The sequence below is a fragment of the Hyposmocoma kahamanoa genome, unplaced genomic scaffold (genome assembly GCF_003589595.1).
Source record: "Hyposmocoma kahamanoa isolate Upper Pololo Valley unplaced genomic scaffold, ASM358959v1 64, whole genome shotgun sequence".
Lineage (NCBI taxonomy): Eukaryota > Metazoa > Arthropoda > Insecta > Lepidoptera > Cosmopterigidae > Hyposmocoma > Hyposmocoma kahamanoa.
This window is the reverse complement of record NW_020653852.1, coordinates 22308397-22325736: the sequence shown is the minus strand read 5'-3', so window position 1 is coordinate 22325736 and position 17340 is coordinate 22308397. Positions and strand designations below refer to the sequence as shown.

General features: G+C 36.7%; 1 protein-coding gene across 3 annotated transcripts in view; it reads left to right on the top strand.

The window, feature by feature from the left end:
- Nucleotides 1-17115, top strand: part of LOC113230775 (focadhesin) — a 26983-nt gene extending 9868 nt beyond the window's left edge. Inside the window, exons 9-20 of one of the 3 annotated variants that reach the window (XM_026464862.1) lie at nucleotides 1011-1132; nucleotides 3555-3758; nucleotides 5839-6031; nucleotides 8111-8204; nucleotides 9844-10049; nucleotides 11182-11424; nucleotides 11642-12049; nucleotides 12408-12601; nucleotides 13410-13529; nucleotides 14018-14207; nucleotides 16037-16164; nucleotides 17028-17115. In XM_026464862.1, the coding sequence (XP_026320647.1) occupies nucleotides 1011-1132; nucleotides 3555-3758; nucleotides 5839-6031; nucleotides 8111-8204; nucleotides 9844-10049; nucleotides 11182-11424; nucleotides 11642-12049; nucleotides 12408-12601; nucleotides 13410-13529; nucleotides 14018-14207; nucleotides 16037-16164; nucleotides 17028-17064 (2139 nt within the window). In that variant the 3' untranslated portion in view covers nucleotides 17065-17115. Of the gene's footprint in view, nucleotides 1-1010; nucleotides 1133-3554; nucleotides 3759-5838; nucleotides 6032-8110; nucleotides 8205-9843; nucleotides 10050-11181; nucleotides 11425-11641; nucleotides 12050-12407; nucleotides 12602-13409; nucleotides 13530-14017; nucleotides 14208-16036; nucleotides 16704-17027 lie in introns of those variants that run through there. The other 2 variants (XR_003310521.1, XM_026464861.1) reach the window with 2 other exon arrangements.
- Nucleotides 17116-17340: the final 225 nt, after the last annotated feature.

The window sequence follows — 17340 nt, the reverse complement described above, 5'->3', positions numbered from 1 at the left end:
AGTTATAGCGTTCAGGTAACATGTCTGCAGGCAGGGACTTCCACTCCATAGCCGTGCGTCATATAAATGTGGAAGCGATATTATTTTTCTTATTTAACGTATTCGAGCGAATAATAATGAGTCAATATTAGGTAATCGGTCGAAAATATAGGCAGCACGGGCTGAATACCGAATAATAACAGAATATTTGATGTAACTCTATTAATTACTTTTTTTTCTAATTAATTATACACATCAAAACAGTCTAGGAAACAAGCACGTTTTTGCCAATTACTGAAAAATCACGTTTTTTAATTTTTTTTAACACCAATAGTTTTTTTAGTCAATTTCATAATTAAAAAATATGTAAGTTAATAAATAATTTAATAAATTTGTATAGATAATAATAATAATAATTTAAATTTTTATTGAATTGATATTCAATTATTTTTTATGTGAAATTACTCCACTAGTTTGTTATAATTATTAATACAAAGATCGAACACTCAGAAAAAATCCTTCGATTCGGCCGAATTCGAACCGACGTCTATGCCAACTAAGCCACGGAACGAACCAGGCGGTCCTCACGAATTTCTCCATGTTTTGTCGTGTCTTTGAACTTGATTTTTTCAACGACTTTAGCGCCATCTATGGGAAATCTTAAGTATTTCGTCACCCAGTTAGCTTTAGTGGAATTTTTTCTGAGTGTTCGATCTTTGTATTAATAATAATAATCTTTATTTCTTTCTTAATAAAGTTATCTTATAAATAAAAGTGGTTGTATGATGGACTTATCATTAGTATATCTTTGTAAGAGACTGGAGTTCACACTAGGATTTACCAGTGTTACGGATCTCCAGGCTATTTAATTTTAATAGGGTAATCAAATATTTAAAATAAATATACCTGGACCGCTGAACACTTGATGTGTGTAGTTGTAAAATATATTAACAGGGTTAGCCACTCCGACGTCAATACCACAGACTGGCTACCAAATTTGATTAGTTTCCTGACACCGTTTACCTTATTAGGTGCGGTGTTTCCCTTATCTGCAAGAATTGCTGGTGGACCCTGGCGTAGGTCGAGCGGATGACCTCAAATGGGAGTTTGATATAGCCAGAGCAATTGCCGTAAGGAGGATTTGTGAGATTCGGTAAGAGGAGCAACTTTCAACTCTAGTTTGACCCCTTCAGGGGTTGGTTATTGCAAAAGTCTTCGTGGGATATATTGACATATAATAATTAGTTATTAGTTCCTGTTTAGAGCACAAATTTTTCTTCACTCAAACAGAGGATGACAAGAGGTGTCACTTTTTGAATTGTAATATTGATTGTAATGAATATTATGATGTTTTGTAGCTAAACATTTTAATTATTCTAGTGGGAACTAGAGCCCTATCACTTACAAGGGGTATCCAAATGAATAAGACTACCGAAGTGCATTACACTTCTATGTAGTGATTATATATATAGGCGGTACGATTCTATTCATTCGCGTGACCCCCCTGCACCCCGCGCGCCACTTGCAGGCCCGGGGGTGGATTTATTGAATCCGCGCTTGATCAATGGTACAACGGGTGCAACCAATTCATTAATATTAAACTGTTCATCCTAACTTTAATATATCTACCAAAAGTATCCAAGTAAATTAACTTTGATTTCTGGCATGCTCCAAATCATTAACAGTACTTCAGAAGTTCAGCAACAATCCGTAAACTAATAACTCATCGAGAAATTTCTAAACACTATAGTTCTTGTGTAAGTAGTTGAGGAGTCTGGTAGTCTGCAGACTGTCGTGATTGCAGCTTCAGATCAAGGTTCCCGTGTTATTGTAACTTTAGAAAAGGAAAATGAATGTTGTAAATACAGTTGTATCAGGTATAACTTTAGATACTAAATTGCAATGGGATCCACGTATAAATAAGTTATCAAAACGGCTCAGCTCTGCAGTGTACGCGTTTAAAAAACTTTCAGCCGTCGAAGCAGTTAGCCTGGTTTATTTCAGCTACTTTCACACTTCCGTGACATACAGCATTTTGTTTTGGGTAACGGCGCCGATTTTAATAGAATCTTTGTCATGCAGAAATGTGCGGTTAGGGCAATTTATAATCTGGCCCCCTGAGTGTCTTTGAGAGATAAATTTAAAGAGATTAGACACTAACGTGACAGTACATTTATGAAAATGTTATTTACGTTAAAAAAAAATATTAGTTTTTTTTTATGAAAAATAGTGACAGACATAACATTAACACGAGGAATAAAAGTAAACTAGTTATACTTGACAGTCGTCAATGGCAATGTATAAGCTACTACAATAAGATTCCGGTTGATTTTTAAAATTTGCCATTTATGAAGTTTAAAACTATAGTGAAACAAAAACTTTATATTAAAGTTTATCTATACAGCTTCTGCGTATAAATATTAGGGGTTAAAGTATGAAATTGCCGTTTCGCACTGAAAAACTAAAACAATTTTTTTTAAGATTAAATATATTTGTTTAATCAAAGTTTTTTCCCTTGTTGTCTATACATTTCTGCCATGTAATCGGAAGGTCATTTAAACCTTTGCGACCTTGACTCCACAGCTGTGTGAATGGATTTTTGTACTTCTTCCTGGGAATTTTATTTCCATACAAAAAAAAATCAAATTGCGGGAAAAAATGGTAGTCGGTCGGGGCGAGGTCCGACGAATATGTAGGATGATGGATAATTTATATCTGCAGGTCTTGTAGTAGTAAAACTGTTTCTCAAGCAGTGTGAGGTGTTGCGTTATCATAGAGCAATAACGGTGAAGCTGTTTTGCTGCGAGTTCCGTCGTCATTATTCAAACGCCATATATCATATTGTGGGTATGCTAACATTAAACCATGACGTTTCTTGGTAGTTTGATACGGATCGGCTTCCATCATTACCTTCAATTCAACGTTATTTACATTTGTGACTGGTCTCCCTCGTGGTTCTTTCTTCAAGTCGTAATTTGCCGTATTGCCGGCGTTTGCCGTATTTGCGTATGCCGTATCCTCTCCAAATACAGCATTGACAGTTTCTGCTACGTTAACTCCATGTGGAAATTCGTATTCGAAAATTAGTTACTCAGATTTTCGCTGTATCTGTCTTCACGTTAAAAGCTGAATGTAAAAACAATTGAAAGTCGAACAATCAAATATCATGTTTTTTAAGTTAAGCATGTTTTACTTTTCGTGTGAAAAACGTTTCACTCTGAAATCGGACACCATACAGGTTTAATTTTAATTTAAAGTGGCCAGTAAAATAAATCGGCAATTTCATATTTAAACCCCTATTAACTGGAAACTTGGATGACAAGAATCCGTGGTAGTGACCCGTTTAGCTCTTGCAGGTAGTCTCAATGTAAGATGTTTGAAATTATTAATATAAATGGTACACATATAGCAACTCATAGAGTTTCTTGCTCATTCCTCTCAGGGGACTCTGCCTTACGAATGAGCAGTAGGGTTTAATTAATTTGACGATTTCAAGTGTAATTTGCTCGCCTATGAAGTAAAGATTTTTGAATTTGACGTTGATATATTGTAATCGATCCGCTGTCTCCATCCAGGGCGACCTCGCACGGCTTGGAGCTGGTCTCCGTGATATCCTCGATCTTGAACAAGTGCACGGACCGCCCCGGCGCGGCGGCGTGCTCCATCGCCCTGGAGGCGCTGGCCCACCTGTGGCGCGCGGGCGCCGTCGCCCCGCCCAGCACCTGGAGAGCTCTGGAGCCGAAGCTGGGGAGGGATTCCAGGCCCAATGTTCAAATTAGGTATGTGCTTTGTTCGGTACTATTCTGTTTTAAGTTTCTGGCTTCCCATGCAGAATTTTACCAATGTCAAGTCAGTCATGAGAGTTACACTTTTTTTTTAATGTTTGATTAATTAATACAGCTCTTTAGTTTATTCCGGCTTCCGGAACAATACGAAACAACTCGATATACTATCACCGTTGTAGATATATTAATATAAGTAAATAAGTTTTGTAATTTAAGTTTATTGTACTAACAAAATCAGATATTAACTTTAAGGGGGGGAACAGAAACTTGAAATTTACGGGGCGAGGAATGGAAGGTGGAAGACTACAAAAAAGACAAAAATAGAACATGTTCTGGTACGGCAGCTGAAAAATATGTGGTCTTCGGTGCCTTCATCCAGGCCATGTTCACAAATTAAGCTATCCCGTATTCTAAGTTTTGCGATGGACTGTTCAATACTAAATATCGCACACTATGAATGGTAACGTCGCTATACAAAAAACTATTTTTTATCTATTTTTATCGCAATCTTGGATTTGAGAGTACGAACTTGATAACGCAAAAACCCCCGTGTTCGTTGTTTGCCTAGAATTTACTACATGGCGTAATGACGTTATGCTGTAAAGGGGAACGGGGCATAGGAAACAGCGAAATACTGACTTTTTATTCGTGGTGACAGAGATCGCTGAGTTATGAAACAATTTACTATTAACTCCCTGCAGGATATCGTCACTTTTTGGATAGTGTCGTTTTGTGGTGGTTTTGCATTAAGACTAATATAGTACAGGATTGCTGAGCCAAATTTACGACGGTTAGTGGATAAGTTATAGAGTATTTTTTTATTTTCGAAGTTTAAAATTAAATTTCATGGCATAATTTGTATTTATGAATCCTTTGTGACGATATTGCATAATAAGAAATATTAATTGACATGAAAAGATTATGAGGAATAGTGATACTAAACGAAATTCTCAAAAATACCTTTATTATATTGTTGTAGGTGAAAATTTGTGTAATACTTCTTAAACTATGTAGGTTCCTTTTTATTTAATTGCTCAAAATTAAAAATTTTGCATTGTGTCACTGTCATTCCCAGTGTGCGATATATGTTCTTCGGTGAGTGTGCCCGTAAGCTCCATCAGCCCATTCCGCCTGTCCCCTTTTGGCCATCGGACATCCAGACGTATGGCGGGATATCATCTTTACTTGATCGATATTCCCTTCTCTTTTCGTCATCTTTTATTATACGCACAGCCCAGGAATGGAATTTCCTACCTGTGTTTTTGAGCAAATACAACCTGAGTGCTTTTATGGCGACGTATTTGAAAGCGAGGCCTCTCGCGTTCCGCAATCTGTGAGCTGAAAAGTAATAGGAATAAAATAAGAACGAGCAGAGAAAATTTGCCGCAGATTCGACGTTGACAATCGCCCGCGATGCGGCGCGGCGTGTCGTTAAACCGCTCGGCAATTTTCAAGTTATAGGACAAAAGTGAATTTAATAACTATCGGGCTTCAGTTGTAAATCAAAATTTAGCAGGTTCTCTGTACTATTTGAATATAATATTATTATAAAGAAAAAAAAAAACTTAAATATATCTCTGTATAAAAATTATATGCAAAGTTACATATTTTATTTTTAAATAATTCTTGTTAGACTTCTATTTCGACGGTTTTAATGTTTTCGGGATTTTATATGATCGAGTAAAGTATATCCTAATCTTATAACGTATAATAGATTATGATATAATCGATAATGATAACGAATTAGCACATTCTTTACACATTATCCTTAGATGTATTGTATACTTTTTATATGACCGTTATTTAATAGTCAATACATAAACCATTTGATCCAGCAAAACACTTTTTCCCGCTTCTCTGGTCACTCGCCTAAAGGTGCGACTGAATAGGCATCTTCTACGCTAGATCTTTCCATCGCAGGTCCTAACTTTGCTCCAGAGCTAGGCAATAGTCAAGAGTAAGTCCATAAAAAAAATACTCAAAGACATATCCCTGGCAGTCACTACAATGTGTTTAGCGAATGAATGAATGGTGACTTTTCGTAGATATTCGCCTGAGTCTTAATCCATTCCAGCCTTTGCAATCTCCTATCGGAGATACCATCCCTCCGGGTGTCAACAGCGGATTACGATAAGTTAATATCCGATACTGCTCGCAAGCTGTGGAGTTATGTAGCCGAGTCTAACCAGCCAGAGGTTGTAGAGGCGGCGTGTGACGCCTTGGCGGGGTATCGCATTGAGGATTACACCCTTTCGGATGTTCCCGAGGTAAATATTTTTATTTTATATTACATATTACAGAAAACTTATAAAACAACACTATTTATATATAATGAAAAATAGCAAACCGTAAAAATAAAAATAAAATATTATTCTCCGTAATGTAAATTACTGGATCAAGGATCACAATTTAATTGTTAATTATAAAAAAAACTAAATTAAGTACAATTTAGACCACATCTGAATACTCGATTGCATATAAATTTCACAATGAATAACACTTGGGTAATTTTCAGAAAAATTACAAATAGTGGATTTTTTCAATTTTTTTCAAAATATTTTCTGAAAAATCGGATAAATATAATTCTAATGCTCATAATTATTATGTTCTACATTTAGAAATATCTTTTAAAGTTTTATTTAGCGTGAATAATACAATAAAATTGTATGCTAAAAGCAAGTTAGCGAAAAACAGTATTTACATAGGACGCACTATAAGTTTCCGGAACTGGCCACTTCCATAAACAATATTTAAAAAGGAATTACAACATTTGAAAAAGGAACTCTTTGGCTGTAGAATACAGTTTGTTTCATCTGATTGTTACTTGTTTTTACATTGTGGCGTCATTTTAGATATTGGTTGTCTACATCGCCATGGATTTAACTCGTGAAAATGTTTGTAGTATGATTTTCTACGACTTTAAATGTAATTTAATAGCTCAGCAGAGCTTCTCTCGGCTTCAAACTGCTTTTGGCGATGAAGCACCATGCAAGACGACTATTTAAAGCTGGTTTGCAGAATTCAAACGCGGTCGTGTGAATCTCAGTGACGAATTTCGTGATGGTCACTGCTGTGAACAACAAAAACATCGATGCTGTGCGCCGTATGATCATAACAGACAGGCATGCGCCTTCGGGCATCTTTAGGCATAGGCACGAGTCAAACACAATCAATACTACACAAACATTTGGGTGTGAAAAAGCTGTGCTCTCGGTGGATTCCACACAATTTGACTGAGGCTCAAAAAACGGATCGCGTCACTTGGTGCAATGCCATGCTTACTAGATTCAACGAAGGGGCGTCAAATTTGGTGTGGGCCATAGTAATAGGTGACGAAACATGGATTTATAGTTACAATCCCAAAATAAAGCAGCAATCGAGCGTATGGGCCTTTCGAGATGAGCCGCAACCAACCAACCAAAAGTGCTTCTCTTTTTAATAAATCTGGACACGTGGCTACTGTTGCTTTGGAGAATCGTTGTACCCTGAATAGTGATTGGTACACGACCATTTATTTGCCAGAAGTTATTGACAAACTCCATAAAAATAACCGTAAACGCCATATCATCTTGCACACTTGCAGACGGACAAATGAATTTTTGATGGTAAACAACGTTGACCTTATGAGCCATCCCGCGTACAGTCCCGACCTGGCACCTTGTGACTTTTATTTATTTCCAAAAATTAAGAACCAGTTACGCGGCCGACGATTTTCATTAACTGAAGAGGGTGTCGCAGAGTATGAAAATTATGTTTCAGAGATTGTTACGGAGGAGTGGCATGTTTTCAAAATTGGTTCATTCGTATGAAAAAGTGCATTAACGCTAACGGAGTATATTTTGAGAAACAATAAATTCATTTTCAATTCAAACATCATATTCAATCATGACCATATATAGTACTTTTTATTATTCGTTCCGAAAACTTATAGTGCGCCACACGTATTATGATTGGAAAAGAATCATAAGTTAAAAAAAATATTTTTAATGGCTCCATCGTTGTCGTTCAGTATCTTCAACTTTAAACAGGTGTCAACTGCCAAATTTGGAAAAATGCAGGAAAAGTATTCGAAAAAATATGAATTTTTCAAATTGGTAATTTTTTCATAACCTACACTACACACATGCGACTTAAGCAGCAATACAATCACAATGCGAACGCGATGCATATTTTTGATGATTCAACATAACGATGCCTTACTTTCTCAAACTCGTATCTTATAAAGAGTTGTTTCTTATATATCGTATTCAGGAGATGACAACACTTTCTTTCAAATTGGCTTCTCTGGGCGTAATCTTTCACAAGAAACATTACTACTACTAAACATGTATGAATTTAATTTACAGGTATATCGACGAACGGTCAAATTGCCCGCTTCGTTCTGTAAGACGCCTGCTGATGCCGCACGGAGACCAGAAGACGTTTTGGACTATATACCTTGTAAGAAGCTTTATAATTTTTTTAAATCTGGATTAAAGATCATTACGCATTATAAATAACGAAATGACGATACCTGAAAAATAATTTTTAGGAAACTGATAAGATAGATTACTAAAATAGTCTACTTAAAATCGTCGCCTTATTTTCTCAAACTCGTATCTTAACGCACAAAGTTACTGAAATGCAAAAAGTGGATTGTATATACAAATTTTTCAGGCTCATTTCACATCACATTTCCTTCATATTCACACCCTGGCTTTGATGATTCACACCCATTGACTTACAATTATATGGACGTCGGGTCCGCGCTAAAAAGTGTCCGAACTTATAGGGCGTTAAAATCGTATACAGAGCGTCATTCACGCTCTAGTCTTCGTTTGTTCGACTGACAGCGAAGCAAGCAAAATTAGACACTACTGCGATGACATTACAATTTAAATTCAACGTTTTAGCTTTTTCATATTCCTTGACATGTCACTACGTTTAAATAGGTTGACTTGGGACATTTTTTTCGTGGCTTTTGTATTAGACCCGTCGTCCATTTATTTGTAAGTTAATGCTTTGACCCATTCTTAAAGTAATGCATCCAAGTTAACAAACACCTTTCATAAGAAATTTAAAATAAATAGAATGTTTTCCCGTCTCCTGAATAATCACTCTTTTTAAGATACGAGTTTGAGAAAGCAAGGCATTGGCTAATGCCAAATATATTTTATAAGAGAAAAGACGAATCAGTTATATTTCATGTTTTTTTTTTCTAATTACCGCTATAGCTGAACGGTTACCATACTGTACTGCCACGCAGAGGTCCTGGGAGGGTTCGGTTACCGGGCCGGGAGAAATATTTGTATGGCTTACATTTATGTCTCTCGTGAGTTTGGGTGTAATTTGTAGTTCTCTACGTGTGTGTCCATGGCACCCGCGACATAGGGTTTTCCTAGTGCGGGCTAATAAAAACGTGTTTTTTTTTCTAAATATTATTTCGTTAAAAATATTATTTTTCGAGTTTCGCCACTTTTATTGTGGAGGATCTGATATGATCTTTAAGCTAGTGTCGCGTCCAACCTCTGTGAAAGGCCAACAGACTGATAGGCCACGGATTAACTAGATTGACAGGACAAAAGACGCATAGGTCAGTTCTGATCAAACTGTTGACTGGACAGCATCAGGCGACGACTTTCTGTACATAAATCCGTGGTTTCTGCTTTTTAACTGTGCAAAGACCGTACTGTTAGGTTATTGGGTTAAAAAAGCTTTAGCAACGACATTTGTAGCAGTAGAGCTCCTTGTGAAAGAGTTCGTCCTGGGAAGTACTGCCGCCTATACCTATTTCTGCCGTCAAGCAGTGATGTCAGCATTACTGTGTTCCGTTTTTGAAGGTGAAATTACATGGGACTTGTCAATTTATGTCTCAGGGTGACAGACGCAGTGATAGTACCCCTCAGATCTTTGCAATTTAAAGCTCTGAGTGGCACTGTAACTGTTATGGACAGGCGTGTAGCTTATCAGGAAAGAAGAATTTCTGAAATCATGGTTTAGAAAGTCGTAGTTTTTCTAAGAACTAACCTTTTCTATGCTTATTTTGTTTGTGCAAACTGTTCACCTTGGAATGTAATTTTATTTCACCAAAACTTTCCAGGTGAAATATGGCCTGAAGTATTCAAATACACGAACCAAGCAGCCTTATCTGGCGTTCAACGATTCCTCACCCGTCTTGTCGAGAGAGAAATCAAAGGATACCGAAGTGGAGTGTATCAGAGAGACGCCAGACATGAACCAGATAATCTTAACTATTTGCCCCCTTATAGCGTTGTCAGGGGGCTGCTTGAGACTTTTAGGAAGCAGGTAATATTAATCATATACTGATGAGTGGTAAGAAGTCGGAGTAACTTGAGAACGAACTCGGAGTAACTTGATAATGAACTCGGAGAAAAATTTGGTATAAACATGGACGAGGTCCAATTTTATTAGTTGTGGAAACAAAGAAAATGGAACTAAAATAAATTTACTTCAATTTTTATTTACATGGACTTGTAAAGTAACGCCTTAATCTATTAATTACTTAAAGGCGGCATCAAACATTTACGTCAAACTAACAAAACAACACCGCGTAACCTCACACCTTTTGGTTTAATCGACAATGTACACATTGAAATGTTGTACCTAATTATATACATTTACGTTGTAACAATACTAGTAAGGCAACTAGGATCGCAATCGATAGGGCACAAAAAATATGGTTAAACGAGGAATCTCGCCATTGCTTTACCGTTAGAGATAATTTAAAATTGCATCTTAAAATACTTTAATCAGAGCTTTCTTTTAAGTTACATAATATTGAATTTCATATTCTAGTGGGTTCGGGGAAAAGCAAATTAATTTACTTCCATTTTTATTAACATGGACTTCCGCTAAGTAACGCCTAAAGCTATTAATTAGTTGTGGAAACTTTAGACGCGTTTATTATTGACACAAAGATCGATCACTCAGAAAAAATCCCTCGATTCGGCCGGATTCGAACCGACGTCTTCTAGCATACCGTGGCAGACGCTATACCAACTAAGACACGGAACAAACCTGCGGCCCTCACGAATTTTTCTATGTGCTTGCGTCGTTTCTTTGTATTTGGTTTTTTCAACGACTTTTTAGCCGTAGTGCCATCTATGAGAAATCTATGATATTTCGTCACCCAGTTAGATACCTTTACAGGTACCAGCCCCGGCTAGAGATGTCGCTATTCATTGTATTTAATTTTTTATTGAATTGATATTCAATTATTTTTATGTGAAATTACTCCACTAGTTTATTATAATTATTAATACAAAGATCAAACACCCAGAAAAAAATCCTTCGATCCCGCCGACGTCTTGTAGCATACCGTGCTAGACGCTGTACCAAATTTAGACGCAATTATCAAAAACATTGAATAAGATAGAAATTATGGTACTCAACTTTTAGAATTGCAATTTTTTGCTAGGCAACATCACCTTCGTACGACTTCCCCGATACAGTGCTTCTTTCAATTATCGACGTGCTGACATCCGAGTACCCGCGTCCACTCCCACCGCTGGACCTGTGTTTCTTGCACGAATTGTACCACAGAGGAGCTCTGTGGAAGCCGGCTTGCGTAAAGTTGGCTGCGAGACAAGCGCAGACTTCTGCCTCGGCGAGAAGGTTTTTGGAGAATTATTTGCAAGGAATAGCACCTGAAACTAGTGACGTGAGTAGAAAATTTCAACAAATTGTAACTTTTCAATAAAAACATTTATTAGTTGGTTTAAGTTTGAGAAGATTTGAGACTAAAATCAAATGTTATATTACTTATTATTAAAGATAGTATCTTAGCTCTACAACATCATTTTAATTCTTGTATTTTGGGTTCAGTAGGATATAAATACACCATTATCTTAAATCACCGTATAGTACTTTTGTTTCAGGATTCGGATATTCTGTTAGTTTTTGAACTACTTCCAATTTTGTGTCGGGGAATGCCACCAAACTCTTTAAGAGACCCCATACAAAAATGTCTTAGCCATTCCTTCAACATTATAGCTAGTATAAAAAACAAAGATGTTAACAATTTAAAATATATTGAGAGCAACACAAAAGTGGTCAAAAAGAAAGAAGTTCGTAAAAACTCGGAGGAAGTCGGCAAAAACTCGGAGGAAGTTGGTAAAATACCGGAGGAGGCTAATAAAAACTCAGAAAGTACAAAGTACATGTTTATAAAACAATTGGAAATGATAAAAGAATGTTTGGAGTGTGAGAAGATTCATGATGCCAATAGAACTCTATTGTCGCAGATTGTTGAAAATTATTTCTCTGTTATAAGCGACGACAACGTGGTAAGTTCTCACTGAAAGTTAGCCTTAATAATAAAGTACAATATTATAACCAATTTGGTAGATCTAACGAAACAAAGCGTTCCAATTATTTTATTTAAAAATAACAAATTAGTTATTTGAGATAGTTTCAATGTTTGCGCAACCATGCAAACGGGCCAAAAAGTTCGTGCGGTTCTTGCCACTAATTTTAAACAAAAAACTTGAATTAAATGTTACATCGTGTATGGTCATGTAAAAATAACATTAAGATAATTTAATACAAAGGTCGACCACCAATGTTTCTGCGCTTCTTTGTATTAATAATCACAAGAAAGCAAGTTCGCGAAAGGTTTCGAGTCGCGTACCAAAACCTGTCCAGGCGTGGCCGGCGTACGCGCAGACGTGCCGGTGCTTGTCGACGCCGTACCTGGAGCGGCTGACGTCGCCCGCGGCGTGGTGGGAGCCCAGCGCCGAGCTGGCGCGCAAGGCGGGCGCCGTGCGCTGCGCCGTGGCCGCGGCCGCGCCGCTCGTCTGGCTCAACGACGTCATCGATGCGCACGCGCAGCTCGTCGCGTTCGTATGATCCATACTACGCACACACATATTTGGCACATATTTTTTATTTTTAACTGCCTCCGTGGCCGAACGGTTGCCATGCCACTGCCACGTCAAGGCCCCAGGTTCGATTACTGGGCCGGGAGAAATATTTGTATGGCCTACATTTATTTCTCTCGTGAGTTTGGATGTAATTTGTGGTTGTCTACGTGTGTGTCCATGGCACCCGCGACACAGGGTTTCCCTAGTGCGATTACTACATATTTTTTAGGTTTTTAAAAACACTAAAACATTGTTTAAATCGCTCCACTAGTTTGTTACAATTATTTAACAATCGCACACTTAGAAAAGAATTCACTTCGACCGAGCTTAGTTCGCGTAGCGTCTGCCACAGTTTGCTGCGAGACGTCGTTGGTTCGGATCCAATCTTTGTTTAATATTTGAAATAAACTAGTGGAGTAATTTCACAAAAAATAAATAATTTAATGTCATGGTATACGTTACTAGAAATAATCAACCTAAACGTTACATAAAAATAAACGTTCTTAATCTGGTATGAAAAAGAAACAAACGTAGTTCATTTTGATTATATGGAATATTTATAACAATATTCTAATTAATTAACAGAAGCTAATACTTATTAAAACGAAATAAATCACGCCGCTAAAATTCATCGACGGCGGCGGCGACGCGGCGCACATGTCTAGTCCAAACTGAAAAGAAGTATTCACTTGAACTATCCATACCTAATGCGACTGTTCACAACCGCGACATCTTTTTAACTGTTGAAAAATCCAAATACTTCATTGTTATTTATTTGATACAGAGACCAAGAATACTCCCTCCGTTGCATAATGCTCGCATTAAAGGCAGCGCCTCCCGATGATAAGTCCACCATCGACTGGTTCTTACAGCTCATGGCGAGGACGCAGGTCGCTTTTAAAGAGTGAGTGTTTATTGGTCAATATAATTGAATATAGGATAGAATAAGCCAAAATATACTGGGGAAAATTATAACTTGAAGGAAGCAGGTAAAAACTCGGAAAAAATGGGTAAAAAAACTTGGAGAGTGTGGATAAAAACTTAAGAGAAAGTAGGTAGGACTCGGAAATTTAAATGCAAACTAAGAAATATACTAATTTATATACTGCCTCTGTCGCCGAACGGTTACCATGCCGACTGCCACGCAGAGGTTCCAGGTTCGATTCCCGGGCCGGGAGAGGTATTTGTATGGCCCACATTTATTTCTCTCGTAAGTTTGGGTGTAATTTGCGGTTGTCTATGTGTATGTTCATAGCACCCGCGACACAGGATTTCCCTAGTGCGGGGCTTTGTTGAGTGTGTACATTATTATTATTCATTTAATTAATTATAATATATTTCAAATCACCGACACCCAAAGCACGTTCTACAACAATCTTCATTTTTATCCAGAACGGAAGACGAGTCAGTAAAACTGTACCTCTGCGACGTGTTCATGCTAAGCATAGCCATATTCAGCGGCCACTGGGTGCTGGAAGATACCCACCAGCTGACTGGCAAACGGTCTGTTCGCCAGACTTTGTTACCAGCTGCCAGCGCATCATTACTTGCCAGAGGTGCCTGGGCTGACTGTACCTTACAGGTTGGTGTATCTACCTACATTTGTCAAAACTATTGTCAAACTATTGACGATTGTCAAAAATATTTTTATGATACCAACTGTCCATAGCAGTTGCAGTGCCACTCTGAGCTTCAAATTGCAAAGTTCTGAAGGGCATTGCCACTGCTCCCATCACCTTGAGACATTTGTTTACAAGTCCCATGTGCCTGTAATTACACCAGCACCCTTACCCTTTAAAACCGGAACGCAGTAATGTTCGTATTACTGCTTGGCGGCAGAAATAAGTAACGTTGCCACCTTACCTATGCGTGTCTGTGATATGTGATGTCTTACCAAATTTCAGAATCGCAATACGACTCTGCAGCAGCCAGACCCAAGTAGAAGATGTAGAGAATCTCGACGAGCTCGTTAAATTAAAGAGGGTTTATAGTTGACTGTAATACATATAATATTGGCAATAGGTTACTGGTTTACAAGAGTAGTGCCATTAATCGCTAAACAGTGGTAGTTTCTTATGAAAGTACAATTCAAAGGTGAACGTCCTTTTTGACCTTTGTTAGTTCGTACAAAAAGTTCGTTAAATATGTGGTAGGGATGAAATAACATATATGTAGTGTTAGTTGATTGGATTGGTTTAGTTACCGCTTCGAAAATGACATTAAATTAAATTACAAAAAAGAAACTGTTGCGTTCGCAACAATTCATAGCAAAAGTTGTAGCTCAAATGTGTAAAAAATTCACCACGATATCATTGCCCCAATTTGAATTATTTGAAACTTTAAATATCTCGATTTCACGGGAAATCGACATAGTCAAGTTCGTGTACCACTGCTAATGATTTAATAAGGTAGATTTCTCAAGAAGAACCAATTAAAAACTACAGTGTTGGTTGCTCTTTGTAAATAGATATTTGTTCACATTATATAATTTACGGTTCTTGGACGACGGTACTTCTCAGATTAAATCGAGAATGTTCTTAGAATACGCTGTATTACATATACTGTTAGGTACTTGTAGTAACGGGCTGGTGTCCGCAACTCGACGTCAAGGCGCCTATTTTGCGTGATTTTCCGAAAAAAATTCAAATAACGGAAATTTATCGAGAAAAAATCCTAAATGAAAAAAATATAATTTCGAGGCTCATTGTTATGTTCTACGTGTAGAAATAACTTTTGAAGTTTTATTTAGCGTGAATAATAAAATAAACTTTATAGCTAAAAGCCACTTAGTAGCAGCGAAAAAAAACCTGTTTAATGGTCCAACGTTTTCATTCAGGAACTTCAACGTTTGACAGGTGTCAACATCAATTAAACTTCAACGTTTGACGGGTGTCAACATCAATTAATGTGGAAAATTGAGGAAAAATGGAAACGTATTTATTTTGCTGAAAAATAAGATTTTTTTAAAAGGAGATTTTAAAAATACTCAGCAGTAATTATGTAATTTAAAAAATAGAAGAGCTTGTATGAAATAAAAAAGAGAGCGTAAAAACAAGACAGGTTTGTTGGATCGTTCGAAGTGGCGCCAGATTATTTTTTAATTTTATTCATGACCTTGGATTCTAATATTGATAATTCTAATATTGATATCTGCCTACAAGGGCATGAGCATATTGTATGTATGATTTTTTTTTTGTAATGATTTATACAAAAATGAAACACTAAAAAAAACTTCTATCTGACAGGACTCGAACCTGCGTCAGTAAGCCAAACAAGGGCCACCATCTACCAACTGAACTACAGATCGAGTAGCAGACCTTGCGAATTTCTCTAACATATTTGTTACAGATTTTTTGTATTAAGTTTCTTCTCTATCACTGTATTTTAGTATTTTCGATATTTTTTTTTTAGATGTTGGAATGGTTAAGCTACACGCGCGGCGCTACCCGCGACGCAGCCACGGCGCAATGTTGTCAAAGAGCGCTGCTCGCGTTGCGACACACGCAGCCTTTTAATCAGCAAAAGATTTGGAAGAGATTGTATGGCCCTTTATTTTGTATAGGGTTACTTCTAGAATACAGCCTCGCAGTACTATATTACTAACATCATAAACAATAACTTCTGTGCCGTGACTTTTTACAAAACATAATTTACCTTAAATAAACTTTTAAGTTTTCGTTGTATGTAACAACATACTATCTGGTACTATTTAAGGCAAAGTATTTGAAGTATAAGTTCTACGGGAGGTGAGGTGAGGGGGTCGCCTCTCGCGTCCCGCAGTCTGTTCGCATAAAATTAATATGAATAAAATAAGAACTGGCGGAGAAAATTTGACACTGATCCAATGTTGACAAGCGCCCGATGGCTACTGACTGGGCAGCGGAAAGCGCGGCGTGTCGTTAAACTGGCAATTTTCAAGTTTTGGTTTAAATGTGAATTTAATAAATGTAGAGCTTCAGATGAAAACCATAATTTAGCAGGTTCTTTATAGTATTTAAAGAGAAATGTCTCCATATAAAATTATGTGCAAAGTTAGATATTGTATTCTTAAATAATTCGTTTTAGAGAGTATGATCGGGTAAAGTACATCGAATTAATACATTCTTTAGACAATATTCTTAGGTGTATCGTATATTTTTATAGGACCGTTATCTAATAGTAAATACTTAAATGATTTGTCTACCAAAACGCTTCTTCACCTTAAATTGTTTTTATTTTGGCTTGAAAGTAAAATGTCATGAATTATTAAAAGGTGTTAACAATAGTTGTTGTTTCAAATGATCTTAGTAATATAGTCCTGCGAGGACTTTGGTATTTTACAAACAATTCTGTATAATTTTTCAAAACTTTACAACTTTTTAAAACTTTTAACAAGGCTAACAAAAATAGCATTTTGTTTCAGAGACTTCGGTAAGACGATCTGCAACCTGGATGACTAATTAATAATTTGACTATATTTTAAGTTTTATTGTTCTATACATAATACGAGATTAAAAAAAAAATATTTCTTGAAAAATACTTCAGTCGAAACATTAGAAATAATAACGATGTTTTGTATTGTTATTGTAATTTTTATGTGGAATAAAGAATATTTAATTCATTCTTGTTATTTATGAATTTTATTATTTTCTACGCTACGTTAGGTATTTTTAGACATTTCTTTTTCTTGTTTAAAGGAGACTGGAGAAGTGCCGGCTCTGTTGCAACCGAATAAG